Source organism: Peromyscus californicus, unplaced genomic scaffold (assembly GCF_007827085.1).
Source record: "Peromyscus californicus insignis strain IS unplaced genomic scaffold, ASM782708v3 Scaffold_11__1_contigs__length_118956290, whole genome shotgun sequence".
Lineage (NCBI taxonomy): Eukaryota > Metazoa > Chordata > Mammalia > Rodentia > Cricetidae > Peromyscus > Peromyscus californicus.
The window spans coordinates 60,920,347-60,941,961 of NW_026294402.1; the positions used below are offsets into that span (position 1 = coordinate 60,920,347).

At 45.7% G+C, this 21,615-nt stretch overlaps 1 protein-coding gene across 2 annotated transcripts in view; it reads right to left on the minus strand.

Annotated features, from left to right (window-relative positions):
- Nucleotides 1–257: 257 nt before the first annotated feature.
- Nucleotides 258–21,615, minus strand: part of Snx1 (sorting nexin 1) — a 39,561-nt gene continuing 18,203 nt past the window's right edge. For both annotated transcript variants that reach the window (XM_052712835.1, XM_052712827.1), the window contains exons 3-15: nt 19,599–19,726; nt 19,019–19,085; nt 14,827–14,870; nt 11,460–11,601; nt 10,252–10,330; nt 9,602–9,677; nt 7,057–7,170; nt 6,783–6,876; nt 5,571–5,776; nt 2,886–3,029; nt 1,763–1,843; nt 1,353–1,424; nt 258–693 (exon numbers count right to left, since the gene is read on the minus strand). In XM_052712835.1, the coding sequence (XP_052568795.1) occupies nt 643–693; nt 1,353–1,424; nt 1,763–1,843; nt 2,886–3,029; nt 5,571–5,776; nt 6,783–6,876; nt 7,057–7,170; nt 9,602–9,677; nt 10,252–10,330; nt 11,460–11,601; nt 14,827–14,870; nt 19,019–19,085; nt 19,599–19,726 (1,298 nt within the window). In that variant the 3' untranslated portion in view covers nt 258–642. The remainder of the gene's footprint in view (nt 694–1,352; nt 1,425–1,762; nt 1,844–2,885; nt 3,030–5,570; nt 5,777–6,782; nt 6,877–7,056; nt 7,171–9,601; nt 9,678–10,251; nt 10,331–11,459; nt 11,602–14,826; nt 14,871–19,018; nt 19,086–19,598; nt 19,727–21,615) is intronic.

The following is a 21,615-nucleotide window of genomic DNA, read 5'->3' on the forward strand; positions in this document are numbered from 1 at the left end:
TCTGTCTTAAAGCTCCCTCCTACAGAAATAAGAACACGATTCAAGCGGACTAAGAGACGCTATAAGCTGGGAGCTGAGGCAGGTAGACAAGAAACTCCAGCCCCACAGGAAGGCAGCGGAAAGTCATGTGAGTGCCTGTGGGGGAAACCTACTAGACCCAGCAACTTCTTGGTTAGGAGTACTCTAGACCTGCTTCCTGCTTCCCGACCACTTCCCAGCAGAAAGCAAAAAGCACTACCATGCTGAGTCCTATGACCTGATTTTCAAATATTTTATTACATAATCTTCCATGGCACCATCAGGAGTAACAGAAAACGTTATTCCCAGTTCCTAAACCACAGCCTGAAAAATATACATTTGTATTTATATATTTATATCAACACTCCACCCCTAACCTATAATTCCACCACCTATTGTAGGTCTTTGCTTAAAGCAGGAAACTATTCTCTTAGGTAAGAAAATATATGTGGAAGCTAAATGAAATATTGGGTAGAGTAACTGGGAACAGTTTGTTTGTGGGGGCACAGTAGAGGGGCTAAGTCCAGCCAAGGCAGGGTGCATCAGTTGGGGTCCATCGAGGGGGAGGAGGGCAGTGTATAAAAAGGCAGCGTCACACAGGTGGGCTCTGGTATCCTTGGTCCCTCAGGAGATGGCCTTCGCCTCAGGAAGGAAGGCTTCCCAGTATTTTGCCAGCTGCAAAGAAGTGAGGAGACAGTAAGCAAGTTCCCCACCTAGTGGTAGAGCCTGAGCTAGCCTGAGCCAGCCTGAGCTAGCCTGAGCCAGCCTGAGCTAGCCTGAGCCAGCCTGGGAGGGAAGCAAGTTCAGTGTGATGGCATACCCCATGGACCACAGGCCACCCAAAAGAAAGGCCTGTGGGGCAGAGGCACCCACACGGTGCCTCCTCCCTCTAGACTTAAGAAGGCATCAGCTTCTGTCCCAAGTCCAAAGGCACCCTCTGAAGGCCACAGCTCTGTCTGCGCCTCACAACGGTACCATTGTTCCACAGACTGATTAGAGCCTCAGAACCAGAGCGGTAGACAGGACCACAGGGTGGGCATTAGGACTCCACTATCTGTGAGAGAAGAGATGGAGGTCCCTGAAAGTGCACTGGGGACTGAAGACAACATGGTTGTCGAGATGGCCAGTGACTGGTAAAGATGGCGACAGAGACGGATCTTCACGCCTAGCAGAGGGCCTGATGAGACAGAGCAGTAGGGCCTGTTCTCAAATATCAACTACAGCAGAACCTCCTCCCTCAGAAGCACGACCCCAGATCTAGTCACCAGAGCCGCACATAGACAGCTGTCCTTTGGGGCAGGCAATGGGGACCAGGGCTGTGCGTAATTACATACCTGCTGTTGGGAATGTAGGAGTGTCTCCAGGTACTTGATCACGTGGTTTTTGAAGTCCTTGGATTTCTCTTTCTATAGGAGACAGGATTCTACACTGACCTCCCAGACAGGTCTTCCTTCCCCTTTTGGTGGGATGGTGGTGTTTACTGCTGACCAAGGTCAAGCACAGCCTTGGGAAGTAGAGCCAGCAGCTTAAACAGCTGCACTTTCCAACCAAATCGCCTCTGCCAAAGCTTTGCAGGCTTTCTTAGAGGGCAGGGAGAGGGAGGGTGGAGAGGGCACACTGCAGCTCTTGGCTTGGCTTTGGTCCAGCAGCAACCGTTAAGGCGGCCACCACATCTCAGGAACTATCACACCAGAGCAGACACACACGTACACGAAGAAGGCCGCACATGCTCTAGCTCACTCACCTCAAATCGAATCACTTCTTTTCGGACAACTGTTGAGATCCTTTCAAAGTCCCTTTCATACTGAGTCACCCGAGACTCCCACTGGGAAGGGAAAAAAGGCTTATTTAAGGTCTGGGGTGCAGCTTCAGTAGCAGAATTCTTGACGAATATGTATGAGAGAGAGAGAAAGAGAGAGAGAGACTGGGCTTGAGCTCCACTACCACAAATAAAAAAAGGTGGTGGGGCTGGGCAGTGGTGGCACTTGGGAGGCAGAGGTAAGCCGATTATCTGAGTTCGAGGCCAGCCTGGTCTACAGAGTGAGTTCCAGGACAGCCAGGACTACACAGAGAAATCCCGTCTTCAAAACAAAACAAAAGCCCCCAAATTGGTGGGGCAGTGTCACTTAACATGGTGCAGTTCTACAGGAGGTCTCAGTGGGCCTGACGTCTGTCTGTCTCTTTGGGAAGGATGAGAGACATAAGGGATTCAGCACTGCATATCACAATCCAGAAGGCCACTGTGGGGATAGGTGGAAAAGACGGCCACGTGCCCAGGCTAAGCCTGGTCTATGAGAAAGTTCTTGTACCATAGCAGCCTCTGACTTGGGAGCTCAAAAGCAGAGCCACAAGCCCCAGAAAACTTAACTTAGCTCTTTCCTGGAGTATGGGGCATATCTGAGTTACCTAAGTGGCTTTTCAAAGATTCGTGCAAGGAACTAGAGCTGGCTGCTCTCCCAGAGGATGCAGGTTCAAATCCCAACACCCACATGGTGGCTCACAGGTTCCTAGGTATCCAACATTCTCTTCCGGCCTTTTCAGGTACTAGGCAGGTACATTGTGCACAGACATATATGCAGGCAAAACACTCATAAACACGCAAATTTAAAAAAATATATATATATCTACATATATCGACATATATATATATATATGTAGACAGACAGACAGACAGATAGCATAGTGGTGGAGAGCCAGGCCTCAAGGTTGCTCTGAAGTTGTTCTCAGAGACCTGCCCAGCAGCCCCGGCCCTTTAATTATGTCTCTTGCCTGTTGTAGGCTTCCAAGCATCTGGTCAGGACGGGAGCAGTGTTCCCTGAGGAACCAGCAGTATACCCACACTGGGCTCACTCGGCTGGGCAGCTCACCTCTGTAATCTCATCCTTGGCTTGCTGCAGTTTGTCAGGCTTGTTGGCCCACAGTAGCCGAGCCTCCGACTCCCGCTTCTTCTGCAGCGTGGCCTGCGCATCCTGCCAGCGCTGCCACGTCTTCATGCGCTGGTCGAAGGCAGCCTACGGGGGCGGACAGTTGGGAGGGGTACAGTCAGCTCCTGGGCAACCTGGCTGGCTCTGCCTTAGAAGGAGGCTCTCCCAGCAGTTGTGCCAGGGAAGCACTGAGCAAGGGCAGGGTCTGCAGCCACTGTTAGTGCCCAGCTGGGGCATTCATGTCTAAAAGCACAAGCTTGGGTCAGGTCCTCTTCAAGCTTCCAGTGGGCCAGTGCCATGCTACTCTCAGGGCCGGATGCCTGTACCTGACACTAATAAAGTCTCTAAACTGCCGTCACCTCAGCCAAGCCAGACCATGAGTCTACACACTTTCCCTGAGTCTGCCACATGTGAGGAGCTAAGACTACAGTGGGAGTTGAAACACATAGTCCTACTCTCAAGGAACCTTATCTTCTGGAAAGGCCGTCATTGTATTAGCTATTACAGTAGATGTTTACGTAAACGCAGGACACTGGGAAAACAAGCAGGTACCGAAACTTCCAGCTAGGGACCTTGCCCAGCCCCGGAGCTGTAAGTCTGCAGCAAGGCAGCAGCAGTTCAGCTGACACAAATGAGACACTTGGTAACAGAAGGACTTTTTTCCCCTTTTGAGACAGGTCTCAGGTAGCCGGGCAGGGCTGATCTCATTACATAGCTGAGGATGACCTTGAACTCCTGAGCCTCTTGCCTCAGTCTCTTGAGTGCTGGCATTACTGGCATGAGTCACCATGCTGGCAGCTCAAGGATTCTTTACATAAACACTTAAAATGGTCACACGACCTACTTACTGCCTTTATCTCACCCACACACTAGTTGGCCTGATCTGGGCTAGCGTGGCCCACAAGAAGCGCTTCAAAAGTCATTATTGGCTTCCTGTTTCTAGTCTTTTGAACAGAATTAGCATTTTCAGAGAAGGTCATTGTTGGCCTAACCATCTCCCATCCCACCTACACACTATGGGCTTCAAAAGGCAGTCCACATCTAAGAGTATGCCTAGGGCCAGTCTCCTAGCCCTGTCTGTCTGCTCCCCAGTCCCTACAAGGGTTCCCTGGATGTGCCCTAGGCTCCTCAGCACACAGCTGGACCAGAACAGAAACCCATGAACGCAGAGTGCAGGGCTACCCATTCACCTTCTCAGCCCTGCTGCTGCTCTGCGGCTTCTTTGTGTCTCCAGACAGGTTTCACTATGTATCCAGTGAACTCACAGTGTAGCACAGGCTGACCTGGAATTTACCATGAACTTCTTGTCTTAGCCTCCCAACTGCTGGGATTACAGGCATGTGTTCCTAAACCTGGCTCCTGAAATTTCTTAGCACATCAATGTCAAAAATTCAGGTAAAGGGTGACTCCATCTCAAAGAAAGGCTTAAACCTAGCCTATTGGGCTAACAGGGGTTCCGGGAAGGACACAAAAGAAACCTTTGCTCATTTCTCCATTCCCACCGTTAGCTTACAACATAAGGGGGGGCACAGGCTCTCTGAGAAAAGACCTGCTCATAGTTCTGTGCTCTCAGGCTGCTGCCCCAGCCCATGGAGAACCAGGCTTGGCTTCTCTTTGCCCTGTTCACACACGCTCACCTTGTCTGGAGTCATATCCAAAAGCTGTGCTCTCTCGGGAACCCCTGCCCGCGAAAACAAAGCTCCTCACAGAAAGCTTTCCCCAGACAGAGCCCTTGCCCAGGATGGCTCTCCAGTCTGAGTAGTCTAACTGGTTCTAAGAATCTCACAGAGGGTCCTTTTTCAAGCCTCTTATCTCTCCAAAGTTAGCAGCAACCCAGGAGCAGAAGGACCAGGAGAAGCTCGCAGGCTTCTGCGTTTAGCAGCTATGACTGCAGGGAAGTGAGACCCAGAGGGCAGCTCCACAGTAGGAGATGCGCTGGGGATGAGGAGTAGGCTAAGGCTCATGCACCCTGATACCGTGCAGAATCAGGTCCTTACAGTGCAGGCGCCAGGCTCCCCTTAGATTCTTCCTTTATCAGGGAGGTCATGCAGAGAGCTAATACTGCCCCAACAAGCTTCCTTAACTGATCCGAGAGCTCTGGAAACAGACACCCTGGTCACCAAGAAAAGTGAGGTGTTGGACCTGAAGGGCAGCGTGCAGTGTTGCTACCAGTGTGGTCAGCACAGCACAAGGAGGGCTCTGGTGACAAGCTCTCTCAGCACGTGGGCCACACTCCTCCATGCAACACCAAGCCAGTTCTATGTCATTACCTGACTGGTCACACTGGAAGGACAAGTGGAAGCCAGCAAGAGCTCTTATCAGGGCAAAGACCAAAGGACTGAAGAGTCACTGCTCCAGGGGCCAAGCAGCAGTCTGTAATAAGCTTTGCTTGGAGAAAGGCGCACAGAGAATACTGTCTGTCCTCAACATTAGGGGGCCTACTTGGAAATTCAAGAGTGGGCTGCTTGTGGGCCTCAGAATACCGAGAGGCTAGTTTAAGCGACTGCTGTGTCTGCAGGGTTCTTTCAAGAGTAGAACTTACAACCACTCCTAAACTAAAATGAGATAAACTTTTCTTAGGAAGTGGAGAGCAGGAGACCCCCTGGGCGGGGAGGAAGTGAGGCTTACTCTGACGATGGCCAGGAGGCGAATGTAGTCACTCAGGAGTTCAGCAAGGAGGAAGAAGTCGTTGTTGGCCTGTTCCTGGTGGAGCTGCTCAATCTTTTCTTCTACCTCAGCCAGCTGGGAGAGCGCTCGTGACAGGGCCGTGTTGTCCTCGGAGCTCCCAAGCATGGCCAGACTCTTGGCAAACTGGGCTGTGTTCAGAGCTAGCTCTGGAAGGAGGTAAAGACAGCAGAGGCCTCTGATCTCTCGGGAGGGGGACAAGGCAGCTGACCCTGTGTAGCAAGTCCTGGCAAGTCTGGCCCCTGCATATCTGTCAACTGGGGGTTCTACAATCTAGTCTCCAAACTCAAAGTGAAGGGAAAGTGGCCTGAGTTGCTATCTACACGTGACTAGGCCTGGCCGCCTGAAGGAAGCAGTTCCAGCATCCTGGAGAGCCCACTTCAAGCTCACGTAAGCAGGCCAAGGGAAGGAGAGGCTCTGGTGTTGGATGTTGAAGATCATGAACTGCCTACATGCATCACACAGCCACACACACAGGCAGCCACACAAATACACACAGCCACACACACAGGCAGCCACACAAATACACACAGCCACACACACAGCCACCACACACACAGACTCTCCCACTTTCTAGAGCAGAGCAAACTTGCTGTACAAGGCCAGTCAGTACCTTAGGCTCTGCAGGCCACGCAGTCTCTGTGGCCTGCTCTTTCTTCCTGCTCTTCTCATGGCAGCAGGGTCCAAGCCCAATCTCTCCTCTCAGCCATGTCAGAGCTCGCCAGCCCTGACCCTGCTTCACGCTAATGATCTCTTAGATTTCTTGTTACCAGTGTGTTTAAGACACAGAAGGGAAGCAAAGCCCACTGAAGGCAGGGGAGAAAGGAGACACAGTAGACGGCTTCCCTGCATTTCCACCTTGCTAGCATGACCAGGTAACAAAGCACTAGGATTCTGGATGCAAGCCACCAACTCCCATCAACAAAAGCAGCATGTACCTAGGCAGGCTCCCTCCACCCACTGCCCACAGTGCTTTGAGTCATGTTTCTTGCCAGGAGACCAGGACATATGGTGTTTATCAGAACATCAAGCAACAGGTGGGCTGAGATTTCCTACTTGGACTGCTGAAGGTTGGGAACAGCATGCTTCTCATCTCCAGCCCACTAAAGACACTGATTTCCTCCAGTCCAGGGGCGTTTCCGAGCCAGTGGTTACCTTTCCTGTGGTTGACTAGCGTCTCTACCACAGCATGCAGCTTCCGTAGGCGCTGCTCCTCACACTCCACCTCCTGGAGCTTCTCCTCGAACCACTGAAAACACATGAGCCCAGAGCTGGGCTGAAAATGTTCCACAAAGTGCAGGGAGTGGCTTTTCTTTAGCTGCTTTTTTTTTCAGGGGTTGTTTTTGTTGTTTGTTTTTTTAATTGAGAGGAAAGTCATCTCAGAAATTTCAGGACTTCTCAGGGCATCTGAGAGGCGTAGGCTACTCACAATGTCTGACTCATTCATCTTGATGGTCATCTTGCTGACTGCGTCTGTAGCTTTGTTGAACATCTTAAGGAGACCAGCACCACTCAAAGCCTGAGTGCCCACAGCCCGTGGCAGCTACAAGACCAAGAAGGCGGGATGGCAAGTTATCTGCTGCCCCTATTTTAGGTTCAGAAGAATTCATATCCATCAGATGGCATGCCCCAAACTTGTCAAAGAAGTTATTTGACCTGTAGATTCTTGTATTCTAAGGAAGTTATAGTAATCTAAAACTAGTATGTGCAGAAACAAAAATCCAAGTGCTATGGCTGAAAGAACCAATAAAATTTTCAGCCTTTGATGTGATTCATAGAAAGAAAGTAGATTGAGTGTTGTGCGGCTAGGCAATCTCACACCAAGACTGTCTGCCTATCCACGTGTGAACTACTTAAATACCAAACATTCCTTTATTTTATTTTATTATTATTATTTTGCTTTGTTTTGTTTTTTGTTTTTGAGACAGGGTTTCTCTGTGTAGCCTTGGCTGTCCTGGAACTAGCTCTGTAGACCACTCACAAAGATCCACCTATCTCTGCCTCCTGAGTGCTGGGGTTAAAGGCATGCACCACAACCATCTGGCCCTTTTATTTTTATTTTTTAACATTTTGAGATTATTTTGTGCTTGTATGCATGTGCCACAGCACACCTACAGAGGTCAGAGGACAACAACTTTGTGGAGTCAGTTCTCTCCTTCCACCTTTATATAAATCTAACTCTGTTGTGTGATATTTTCATTGTGTTCTGACAAATAAAGCTCGCTTAGAGTCACAGGTGGAGCTAGCCACTAGCTGACCATAGAGTTCTGGAGGACTGTAGAGAGAGGAGACAGGAAGTGGTAAGGTGGGGCTGAGAGAGGATCTCGAGCCCTTTTGGTAGGAGGAACAGAAGAGGTAGGAAGTGACTGCTCCCTTGCTTCTCTGATCTTTCAGGTTTTTACCCCAATATCTGGCTCCTAGTTTTTTATTGATAAGATTAATTAGATCAACGCTTCATAATTCAGGTGGTCAGGAATCCAGGGCAAGCACTTTCCCAGGCAGAGCATGGCATCTCTTTGTTAAAGTCAAAGCCTCCTGTAGGGCGTGGGAACATCTGCCTTAATCCCAGCACAGCCAGAGCTATGTAGAGGAACCAAATCTCAAAAAAAAAAAAAAAAAAAAAAAAAAAGGGGGTCTCTTTTAGATGAACACACTCTGCAAGAAGGGCACTCAGCTTTGAGAGAGCTTCCACAGTGAAGGAATGCCCAAGGATAGGAGCATATTCTGTATGGAGCTACTTTTACACAGTAAAACTATGTTGTAAAATGAGATTTTAAGTGTCTTAGGCGTCCAGGATGTCATTCATTACTTCTCAGGTTGAGGCCACTCTGCTCCAGAGGACACTTGACAGTCCTGCTGTCAAGATGAGTGCTGCTGGCATCTAGCAGGCAGAGGGGTTCCTCATTGTGCCAAACATTTTACAGCACAGGACAGCCCCCACACAAAGGGTTATCCAGCCCAAAGGTCTCCAAAGACAAACCCTGCTCTGGGGTTATCGAGTGAGCAAGAATAGATTAGAAATACCCAGAGGTAGAATTAAAGGACTTCAGGCTTTGACATCATTTTTAATTAGAAAAAAATCATTTTGGAGAGGGAAAAAAAATCTCATTACAATAATCCTATTTTCATTATAGTAACATAAAAGTTTTTAAAAATTAAACACAAAAACATAATGAGTCTTGTCATTCTAGTTTTCTAAGATTCTAAAATAATAATAATTTTTCTCTGGCCGCGTGCCTTGCCATCTTTACTGACTTCTGCTTCAGGGAATACTTGCTATTTGATGCCTCCACATACTCGTATTTCTTTACATGTTCTGGTTATGGTCAAAAGAGAGTGTTTGTTGTGTGGATATATTTTATTTAGTTCTCCAGTTATTAATGACTGCAGTGTCTCTAGTTTCCCACAATCATGAATAGCCTATGCATAGTCTATAAAAACTCCTGTCCACTTTAATCAACCCTTCTGCTATATGGCAGTTCTACCGTCTGTGGTAACTGGTTTGTTGTTGTTGTTTGTTTTTGGTTTTTCAAGACAGGGTTTCTCTGTGTAGCCCTTGCTATCCTGGAACTCACTTTGTAGACCAGGCTAGCCTTGAACTCACAGAGATCCACCTGCCTCTGCCTCCTGAGTGCTGGAATTAAAGGCGTGCGCCACCACCATCCAGCGGTACCTGGTTTTTAACTAATGCCTTTAAGCCTCCTAGCACAAAACACACGTTCAATCTGAACCAATTAGTAACGTATGCAAGACATGTCGAGACCCTGCCAAACAGCACTGTTTTCTACAAGACTCGATCGACCAGGTCATCGTTTGATACAAGCAGAGCTGCTTTCATTTGGAGCAGTGGAAATCCTTGTCTCTTTTGGGGGACAAACTCACTGGCTATGGCATTTAAGTATTTGTCAAATGAACCAGTTTCATTTCACTAAGGGTAGACAGAGATATGAAGTTGAGCTTTGTAGAACACTAACCTCTTCTTTTTCCAAAAACTCCCTGACGTCTGGGTCTTGTAACATGGTAGGATGATTGACAATTCTTTGAAGGTACCTAAAGGATGAAATCACCGTCATTTAGGACTCTGAAGGTTTGGGGTGTTGCACAGTGCTGGCTGGGACTCGTGTCTTTTAGTATTTAAAATGGCCTCAGATAAGGCATGTAAGCAAGTTTCTGCTTGTAAGTATTCAAAACTTCATGTTTGGGGCTGGAGAGATGGCTCAGTGGTTAAGAGAACTGACTGCTCTCCCAGAGGACCCAGGTTCAATTCCCAGCACCCACACGGTGGCTCACAACTGTCTGCAACTCCAGTTCCAGGGACCCAACACCCTTACATGGGCATAAAGGCAAAACACCGAGGTACATTCTTCACATTTCAAAAGACAGCAAACTGACTCATCAGACAGTCTTCAGAACCACCCACTAGATTATTCAAGAAGGAAACTATGGTCGTTCTTTCAGGATGGAGAGGAAAAAGATGGCTTATGACTGAAGTGGGAAGGTAAAGACTTGGGGAAAGTCAGCAGTAACAGGGAAGTGTGACTGTAATGACCTCAGTTCATCTCCACGAACACAGCAAACCAACAGCTTCTCACAGAGACCTACAATAGGGCTGGCAGGCACCTACCTTTCCAAAGCAGCCCTCCTTTTTTCAAGAAATTCTGCAGACGAAGAATCTTCCTTCCCGACTTTCACTTTTGTCATTCCTGGAATGGAATTTAAGAAACAAAATAACCAGAAACGGTAAAAAGGACAAATCTACGTTTTATAAAGAGTCATCCGAAGGAAAGGCAGCGAGGACAGCTGGACACAGAGCCATTGAAGGAAATTTCGAGGTCCTGATCAGGGCTGGACCAAAGGTTCTTCACTAATTAAGTTTCCACATGCTGGAGGCTGTAAACTATGGGGTTTAGACCGTATATTGTCTTTAAAAAAAAAAAAAAAGGCACATGTGACGGCACGTGCACGGAGACCTCTGTGAGTTCAAGGCCAGCCTGTGCTACATAGTGAGTTCCAGGCCATCGAGGGCCACATAGTGAGATCCTGTTTCAAAAAAAGCGGGGGAGGGCTGGAGTGATGGCTCAGTGGTTGTGAGTACTGGCTGCTCTTCTAGAACGTGCAAGCCCTATTTCCAGCACACACACAGTGGCTCATAACTCTAGTTGCAAGGGCTGTGACAACCTCTTCTGTCTTCCTCGGCACCGGCACACACTTGGTAGACATACATACATGTATGCAGGCAAAACCCCATACACATAAAGTTAAAAATAAAATAATAAACCCTGTCTTGAAAAACAAAACAAGACAAAATAATAATAGAAGAAAATGTTCTGAGATTCTGAGTATAGATTAACAATCACCTGATGGCAGTGAGAAGCCTCCTCCCCTGGTTCCCAAAGCAATTTCAATCTGGAGGGAAGAGCAATTACTAAGAGTCCCAAAACCGAGGGCAGAACTCTGGTAGAGTGTTTCTCTAATGTTCATGAGGCCTTGTGTTTAATCACTAGCAACACACACACACACACACACACACACACACACACACACACACACCCCCCACACACACGTATATGAGCATGCACGCATGCATGATACTTGATCCTTTCCAGGTTGTGGTGGTGCATGCCTGCAATTCTAGCACTCATGAGTCTAAGGCAGAAAGATGGAGGCCACCCTGGTCTATACAGTGAGTTTGAGGCCACTCTGGGGGGATATAAGAATGTTCAAAGTGCTACAAAACTAAAGGCTAACACCAGAGAAGATGTAAAAATAGCTGGCTATTGCTCTAGTCCCCAAGTGTTAAAACTCAAGTGGAATTAAAGACCACAGGCTTACCTATTAGGCTCTTCTCAGGTGGAGGAGGGACAATGAAGCCATTTTGAGAGTGTTTCTCTGAAAGCTTCTCATAAAGACCCAGAAAATCACTAAATCTTCTTTTCACTGCAAACTGCTTACTTCTGAACATCGGCAAGCTCGTCTTGGGGATGGAAAAAACACAAGGCAATTTTATTTCTAATCTAGGAGTGAGTATCTATCCCGCTGACGTCCAAGGCAACAGATTTCCCCGATCCTTGACCTTTAGACACCCGGAAAATAACTCTGTCCAAGACAGGCTCTTAAACCCCAAGCTACAGTCTTTTCGGCAGTCTGGGAATCTAAGAAACCCTACTTAGATTAATGATTTTAAGCGTATAAAATAAAAAAATATATATATATAGGATTATGGGACTTGGTGGGGGGATGGCTCAATGGGTAAGCACAAGGACCAGTTTGAATCCTCAGTATCCACAAAAAAGCTGGGCATGCCAGGCGGTGGTGGCGCACGCCTTTAATCCCAGCACTTGGGAGGCAGAGACAGGTGGATCTCTGTGAGTTCGAGGCCAGTCTGGTCTACACAGCGAGAGCCAGGACAGGCACCAAAGTTACACAGAGGAACCCTGTCTTGAAAAACAAACAAACAAACAAACAAACAAAAACGCTGGGTATGTCTGAGTGTGGTGGCGCACACCTTTAATTCCCAGCATTCAGGAGGCAGAGGCAGGTGGATCTCTGTGAGTTCAAGGCCAGCCTGGTCTACAGAGTGAATTCCAGGAGCCAGTTACACAAAAACCTGTCTCCAAAATAAAACAAAACAAAACAAAACAAAATAACACTTGCTCCAATTAAAGTAACATTGAATTTTTGCTAAAAGATAGAATTTATGGTCATCTGTAACCAACTTGTCATTTATTGACTTATTTAAGGGTATCAGCTACTATAATCAAAGCAGACAAACAAAATAAGACACACTGAAGAATGCTTCTAAGACAGTGGGGAAGGAAGGAGATAAGATATCTGTAGATAATAACCACTAACGTGCTGTGGGTTTTAGAGTTCACAGGAGGGCCAAGGAGTATTAGAGAAAAACACAAAGAAGCCTCCTGGTAAAAGGGAGAAAAAGGCTAGGGTGACGGCCCAGCAGGTAAGAGCAGTGGCTGCTCTTCTGGAGGACCCAGGTTCAACTCCCAGCTCCCACACAGTGCATCACAGCCATTGTAACTCCAGTCCTAGGTGAGCTGACATGTATATATAAACATATAATCACTCAGACATATAAACTTTATTATTATTATTTTTTTTTTTTTTTGGTTTTTCAAGACAGGGTTTCTCTGTGTAACTTTGGTGCCTGTCCTGGATCTCGCTCTGTAGACCAGGCTGGCCTCGAATTCACAGAGATCCACCTGGCTCTGCCTCCTGAGTGTTGGAATTAAAGGCTAAGATTTTTTTTTCTTAAAGATTTATTTATTTATTACACATACAGTGTTGCGTCTACATGCCAGAAGAGGGCACCAGATCTCATTATAGATGGTTGTGAGCCACCATGTGGTTGCTGGGGATTGAACTCGGGACCTCTGGAAGAACAGCCAGTGCTCTTAACCACTGAGCCACCTCTCCAGCCCCTGGCTAACATTTTTTAATTAAAAAAAGACAGGAAAGCTAGGGGATGCACTAGGAGACATAACTTTTAAAATTTACAGAGGTTGGCCCTACCAGTTACTGGCAAGGAAATGAATCAATGAGAACTTTTGGACCATTTTTTGTATAAATTGGTACAAAGACATTAAAAAATAGTTTATATTCCTTGCATTCACTATTTCCTAGTTGCTTATATACCTAGAGAAACATGTCCATAGGGCACCAGAGACATGTGAGGAAGTATATACAGAGTTCAGTTATGAAAACTGGAAACATTTAGGGAAAACAGGTTTGTATACTACGGTACATTCATGTAGAGGACTAACTATTGTTACTCCCAACAAGGGATAGGTCTGGAAAATCATGCTAAATAAATGAATCACTATTTTCAGCAGATTATTTTTAGGAATCTTAAAGCAAAGCATCACATCACTTAAAGATACATATGCAAAGACTTTTTATAAAGGAAATAAGATTACTCGGGAGCAAATGCCTCTGAGGTATAAAGCAGAGGCTATGACAGGGGACACACAGGAAGGTAGAGTTGATGAACCAATGGTACTCATCTTAAAACTTCTGTTTTACCAGAGTAACAAAACGGTATTTAATAAAAAAGGGGCAGATGAGGAGCAAAAGTTTTAGAAAGTATTAAAAGTAAGCCAGGTACAGTAGCAAATCCTATGATTTCAGCACGTGGGAGACTGAGGCAGGAGGATCATAAGTTCCAGGACAGCCTGGCTTTGTGTTGGGTGTGATGGTGTGAACTTGTGATTTCAGCACCAAGAGGCTGAGGCAAATGTATCAGAGCTTGAGGACAGTGTGGGCTAAATAAGGAGATCCTGTCTTCAACAGCAACCACCTCCAAATTCCTCACTTCTGAGAGTGCATATACAACCCCCCCCCCCCCCTTTTCTCTCTTAGTTTTTTGAGGCAGGGTTTCTCTTGTAACTTGGCTGTCCTGGATCTCTCTCTGTAGACCAAGCTGGCCTCAAACTCACAGAAATCCTGCTTCTGCCTCCCAAGTGTTGGGATTAAAGGTGTGTGCTACCATTGTCTGGCCACATATACATAATTTTTGTTTCTTTGAAAAAGGGCCTCATTAAGTACCTCAGGCTGTTCTCAGACTCCTGATCCTCCTGCTCCTGCCTCCCTAGTGCTGGGATTACAGATGTGGGCCACCTTGTCTAGTCCAAGAATTGAAAAGTTGTAAACAGATTATTCTTCATTGGAGGTAATCCATTAAACTAGCTCCAGTCACATAGTCCCTGAGGGATGGGGAAAAGTCAGATATGCTGTACCTCTTAAACCTTGCAAAGTTTCACACTGAAATATTAGCTTTCTGGAAGAATAATGGGAAGGCCTAGTCTAGTGTACCTAGTTAAGATGACCAAGCAGGGGGCTAGAGAGATGGCTCAGAGGTTAAGCTCAATGGCTATTCTTCCAGAGGATCTGGGTTGGGTTCAGTCCCCAGCACCCAAATGACAGGTTATAACCACTTGTAACTCCAGTTCCAAGGGTTTTTAACACCGTCTTCTGGCCTCTGTGGGTACCAGGCATGCAGGCAAAACACTCATATACATAAAATAAAATAAGATTACTAAGGCAATGTAGACTTGCTACGGCTCGAGTAAATAGGAGAATATTGGAAAAAACAAAAACAAAAAGATACCTAGAAATAATCTAAATGTCAACTTTGTGTGAGCAGTCAGGTCTACTGAGGTACATAAGCAATGTCACTGGAACTCACCTGTGTTGTGACTTTGTAGGCTACATACGCATTCATACCATCCCCTGTGGGAGAACAAGAAAGCAGGAGAGAATTATTCCTTTAACTGAAGTAAGGAAAGCTAATCCAATAACATTTAACCAGAGACCATAAGCTACAGGAGCCTTCTATTAGAAGGGCTTGTTTCATTTCCAGGCTTTATATGTAATCCTAAAATCCAGTTTTTCCTGTGCCTCGGGGATGTGTGGCACACATGCCCCCACGGATGCTGGCTGGGTCCCAGTTTGAGTTAAACAAGAGAGTCAGTCCCCTGTTCCAAAGCCAGGCTTCATTTATATCCTCCACAAAGCAGCACTGGATACTGACAATTCATCAGTTGTTACCATGCCAATATTTGGGCTGGTTACACACATCTGTCCAAAACCAAACAATTCTCTTGCTGTATAAAGCAGGAGAAGGAAGCGACTGATGTAAAAGGAAACAAGCAGTTCTACCCTAAGCTAGCTCCAGGCTTGCTCCGCTCTTTCAGAGACCCCACCACTGGTGCTGGAAGACACTGACCTCTCTGATCCAGCATGTTCACCCAGAGCAAAGGGCCTGGCAGGAAGACACTTGGGCTGCCTGATGTCACAAAAATCTCCCTTTCCTGGAGGAATTATATTTATGAAAAAGCCTTTGACTGTCAAATAATCTGGGATTCAAGCAACTGTTTTCTCTGTGGTAATGTCCTGACCTAGACCACTTAGGGAGATAAAGGCTCTATTGACTTCCTGAGCCCTGAAAAGACATAGATTGGAATCCAGACAAAGCCCCAGTGCTGGACCATGGGGTTTAGGTTTTTTCCCCTCCTCTTTTCCCCTTGTCTCTGATTTTTCCTCTCATGAAACAGGAAAGCCTAAGTCAACAATTCCCAGTTGCCTTTGCTTCTGATCTGATTCTGGAGTGAGGGGCCAGGGAGAAGGGGCAGAACTGGACCAGCAGGGTTCCCATACTATAACATCATTCCATTGTGATGGGTGAAAATGCTTGTTTTCATTTGTAAGTGAACACGCAAGGGCACGCACACACAAAGCTAGAAATTACACAGAAATAGAAAGCATATATGTCTTATCTCACCAACACCTACCAAAAAGAGTGTTGCAAAATAGGATTTACAAGCTAAGCTAAAGAAATTACCTTACACTGATTAGCACCTTTACAATACACTGAAACACTTATAATATGCTGCCTGATACTAAGGCTGTTTACTACTCATTTAAAAAAAAAAAAATTCTTGGGCTGGGCATAGTGGCACACACCTTTAATCTCAGCACTTGAAAGATGGAGGCAGGTGGATCTCTGTGAGTTTGAGGCCAGCCTGGTCTACAAAGTGAGTTCCAGAACAGCCAGGGCTGTTACACAGAGAAACCCTGTCTTGAAAAACAACAACAAAAAAACCCTTAAGTTTAATCAAAATTTCACTCACCATAGAATAGTCATGTCTAGTTCCACAAGGAAGAGGTCTAAGTGCCCATGTCCACAGAGCACATTAGCCAAGCATGACCTCCAGGTACCCTGCAGTGTCTCCAGACACTGTTCAAGCCAAGGCAGTATGTGTGGAAAGAGGTACCTGGCTAACAATACAGAAGCCCTGAAAGTAGCCTGGTCACATGACAGTCTGACAATGAACAGAGTTCCTAAATAACTTCCAAGTTGGAGATGTCATATGCAAATTGCCAAGTCTCTAAAAAGGATGCCCTGGTAAATGTACAATTCTAATTTATTTAGATGTGTTCTGGAATGAGAAGCACATGTTGACTAAAGAGCCCACACAAACAGAACACGCTGTTATAAAGAGCGTGTCTTGGAGAGAAAAATGTTTTAATTAGCTGGTTTCTTGAAATCAACAAGACCAAGAATCCAGACAATATAAAACAAGGGGATGAAAGCACCTAGAGCAATCTGTGTTCAGATCTGATTTGTGAGCTCTGGAGTATGGGGTCAGTACTTCATAACATGACTTTATTGAAAACATTGTCTTCACAGATATAATGACGTTAAAACGAGGTCATTAGGGTGGATCAAGTCCAACATGACTGTCGTCCTTAAAAAAATAGGGCAACTCAGACGGACATTCCTAGAGGAATGATGATGTGGAGACACTTAGAATGACTTGGGACAATGATGACAATGTAATGATGCATCTTCAAGCCAATGATGCACACCTCAGACTCAGAAGGCAGAAGACGGGCAAGGACCTTCCTTCCCTTCCAGTTTCAGAGGAGCAGGGGCATGCCCACACCATGATTTCAGAGGAGCAGGGGCATGCCCACACCATGATTTCAGAGGAGCAGGGGCATGCCCACACCATGATTTCAGAGGAGCAGGGGCATGCCCACACCATGATTTCAGAGGAGCAGGGCCATGTCCACACCATGATTTCAGAGGAGCAGGGCCATGTCCACACCATGATTTCAGAGGAGCAGGGCCATGCCCACACCATGATATCAGAGGAGCAGGAGCATGCCCACACCATGACTTCAGAGGAGCAGGGCCATGTCCACACCATGATTTCAGAGGAGCAGGGCCATGCCCACACCATGATATCAGAGGAGCAGGGCCATGCCCACACCATGATTTTGGGGTTTCTTGCCTCAGAACTGTGAGAAAATCTCTGGTTTTTTGTTTTTGAGATAGGTTTATTTTTCCTTTCTTTTTCTTTTCTCTGTGTAGCCCTGGCTGTTCTGAAACTCACTCTGTAGACCAGGCTGGCTTCAAACTCAGAGATTTGCTTGCCTCTGCTTCCCAAGTGTTGAGATTAAAGGCATGTGCTACCATTGCTGGGCTTTGAGGTAGGTTTTCACTTTGTAGCCCAGGTTAGTCTCAAACTCATGGCATCTTTCCTTCCTCAGCACTCAAGTGTGGGAAGTACAGGTGTGACCCACCACCCTTAGCTTAATTCTTTTTTGTTGTTGTTGTTGTTTTTTTGAGACAGGGTTTCTCTGTGTAGTTTTGGTACCTGTCTTGGATCTCGCTCTGTAGACCAGGCTGGTCTTGAACTCACAGAGATCCTGCGTGGCTCTGCCTCCCAAGTGCTGGGATTAGAGGCGTGCACCACCACCGCCCAGCCGCTTAGCTTACTTCTATTGTTACGTCTGCAAGTTCGCGGCTCTGTTCGCAGCTCTGTGTGACAGCAGGTCTAGGTAACTAACACACTTGCTCTCCTGTTCAAAATCACAGCAGTAAACGTTCAGACAATTAGTACCACTTGTAATTTGTATTATTCTACTAAGGATTTCAGCAGCTAAGCTTAAAATTAATGTGTTAAGGAATATTTCTAGTTCTAGACTATCAGGCAAGAGATTCCTAGATATGTACCCATTGCCCTGGTCCTACTTTCCCTGTAGACCACACTCTGCCTTCACAGGAATGCTGCTTTCTCTTTGGTCCTCCCTTCCCTCTTCTGATAGGTGAAAGAACTGAACAAGATGCCCATAAACACCCAGCTAGAACAGCTGGCAGTTGTGAGAAACCCACTTTAGGTACTGGGTCTTCTGCAAGAGTAGTGGGTGCTCTTAACTGTTGAGCCATCTCTCCAGCCCCTGTTTGAGGTTTTTTATTATTATTAATTAATTTTATGTTTATATATATGAGTGTGGGCATGGCCATGCCATGATACTCATGTGGAGGTCAAAAACAACTTTCAGAGTGGATTCTCTCCTTTAAATGTGGGCTCTGGGAATCAAATTCAGGTGTCAGGCTCGGCTGCAGGTGTCCTTAGGCCCTCAGTCATCTTCTGGTCCCGTTTTAGTTTTTATTTATTTATTTATTTATTCATGTATTTTATGTATATGAGTGCTCTGTCTTCATCCACACCAGAAACCAGAAGAAGGAATCTGATCCCATTACAGATGGCTGTGAGCCACTATGTGGTTGCTAGGAACTGAACTCTGGACCTCTGGAAGAACAGTCAAGTGCTCATAACTGCTGAGCCATCTCTCCAACCCCTGCCCCCAAATCTGCATTTTTAAAGATTGTAATTATATTTCATGTCTCTGTTTTTTCTTCCTAAAGATAAGAGGAAAAAAATCCAAGCAATGTACTCAAGAAGCTTAGTTCCAGGAAAGATACTGATGAAGTACATCACTTTTGCTGGTTCAGCTCTGTTGAGAGCCACTCCCAGACTAGCTAGTTAGGGCCCATTGTAACATCACAAGAGTCCAAAGAACCTTACCGATCTTCTCAGGATCAGTAATACCGACTGTCAGGTCAAACTGGTCCTCCTGTTCTTCTTCCTCTAGCTTTTAAAAGAAAATGAAGAGAATTCACATGAAGAAGGCTAGACATCACACAGTATTCAATACCTGTCAATATAATAAAGTGTTTTCAGTATTCAGCTCTGGCCATTCCCAGTAGCTCCAGTGAACCAATGCTCACAGTTTAAGTCATGAATCAGTTCACAGATCACTTCACATTGATTCCCTTAAACCCTTATTTTCTCGATAATGAATAATTATAGGATTTTGGTAGACTTGGCCTTTTTTGGGTAAAGAGGGGGTAGGGCAAGGCTGTATTTCAGCTTATGGGAGTCTGACAGTAAATAGCATCAGTGACCAGTGAAAACCTTTATGCTGTCCTTGGAGAACAGACACTGTCTAAGAAAGAGTTCTTGTTTGGATTCTGGCTGTGCATTAATCATAAGTCTTCTTCAGGAGCTGTAAATGTTTTCTCAGGTTTAAACCCAAATGAACTCCAGACCAGGAGCACACAGTCCTAAAGACAAAAGTCAGAAGACCAGCAGTGCGTTTTCTTACCTCCTCATAGCTTGGCTGTGGCTTAGGAGAATTTGTGGCTTCTTGTGGAGAATGAGAACTAAGTGTTTTGGCTGGCATCATCTTCTGGTTATTTTGTGTGCTGTCCAGGGATAGTTCCACTGTGGCATCTGGGAACAGTTGATATTTTAAAATGAGCATCAATACTGGGTTTTTGAAGGCTGAACATCAGTCCTACAGGGTGAGGGCCACAAGAAAAATGGCAGGCACCCAATACAACAAAAAACAAGAGCCACGACATTTTTACATGACTCAAAGGAGAGGACACTGAGGGGGAGTGTTACTTATCACAGGTTTGGTAGAGCAAGCCCTTCCTTTTCTTCCCAGATGCAACTGTTTGGCCAAAAAAAAAAAAAAAAAAAAAAAAAATGATGTAGCAAAAAGACTCTAATTTTACTCCTGGGAGTGGTCACTCAAAAGCTTCCATGAAACTCATTTACTCTTGTTTTTAGTAGTTTGTACAAGACAGCACTTTTGGTCATCTGCTTTATAAACAGCATGACAGAACAGGCCAGCACACATCAGAGGAAGCCTCATTAACTAAAAAACACACAGTAACGCTTGGGAAAGGGTGGTTTGGTACATTAGAGTTACATTGAAAGTTTAAAAACTAGCCATAAGCCGGGCGGTGGTGGCGCACGCCTTTAATCCCAGCAGAGCCAGGCGGATCTCTGTGAGTTCGAGGCCAGCCTGGGCTACCAAGTGAGTACCAGGAAAGGCGCAAAGCTACACAGAGAAACCCTGTCTCAAAAAAAACAAAAAAAAAAACAAAAAACAAAAAACAAAAAACAAAAAACAAAAAAAAAAAAAAAACTAGCCATAGCCAGCAGTGATGGCACACACCTTTAATCCCAGCACTTGGAATGCAGAGGCAGGCGGATGTCTGTGAGTTTGAGGCCAGCCTGGACTACAAAGTGAGTTCCAGGACAGCCAAGGCTACACAGAGAAATCCTATCTCAAAAAATCAAAACAACAACAACAACAAAACCAAAACCCACTTCTGATCAGAACAGTTTTCAGAGTGAAGATCTGCTCTTTAAGAGCCGCCTCTCTGGAGAAGACGCAGGTGAGCGGAACAACTCATTCTCTAAGTGTTCCAGAGAAACGACTTCTAAAATAGCATTCTGTACCATTTTTAGACAGTAAAATTTCTTATGCAAATGCACTTCCAATGTGGAGCAATGAAGCTGCAAGTTTTAACCCCAACCAGTTCATTGTTTTTCTTTTTAGTAAAGAAAAACATAAATATCCACTTTTGGGTCTGACGGTTATGTATTCAGTTTAGTCTTGGGGACTACAGAGAAAGCTGCTTCCTTTTCTTTCTAGATTTTAAAGGGGAGCTAGGCAGAACCATAGGCAGTTTTAGATTACTGTGCTGACCATCGAAAGTGAATCATTTCTGCAAAAGATCCTGCCTGCCATGGGGGCATAAAACAGGAAGCAGTACACAGAATGAGTGTGTTAGGTTGTGAGGTCTTTGAAAGAAGAAGCCAGCTCCAGTTGGTATAGGTGGTTCACTGCATGAGATCCAACACAAGAGACTAAGCGAGTCAAACATCAACTATTCATTGAAAACCTTTGGGTGAAACTGGGTGTGATAAATTGTACCTGTAATCCCAGCACTCTAGCCAGGTTCAGAGTGCAGACCTGAAATCTAGCCACTCAGGGGGCTGAGGCAGGAGGATTGGTAATTCAAGGTCTACTTGAGCAATTTAGTGAGTTCTTATCTCAAACAAACCAGCGAACAAAAAATGGCTGGTGTCCTGTCTAGTTTATGTCAGTTTGCCATAAACCAGTCATCTAAGAGAAGGAAGCCTCAGCTGAAAAATACTTCCATAAGATTAGGGTGTAGACACGCCTGGAGGGTATTTTCTTATTTAGTGTTGATGTGGGGCCAATACATTGTGGATGGGGCCATCCCTGGGTTGATGGTCCTGGGTTCTATAAGAAGGCAGGCTGAGTAAGCCATGAGAAGCAAGTCAGGAAGCAGCTCCCCTCC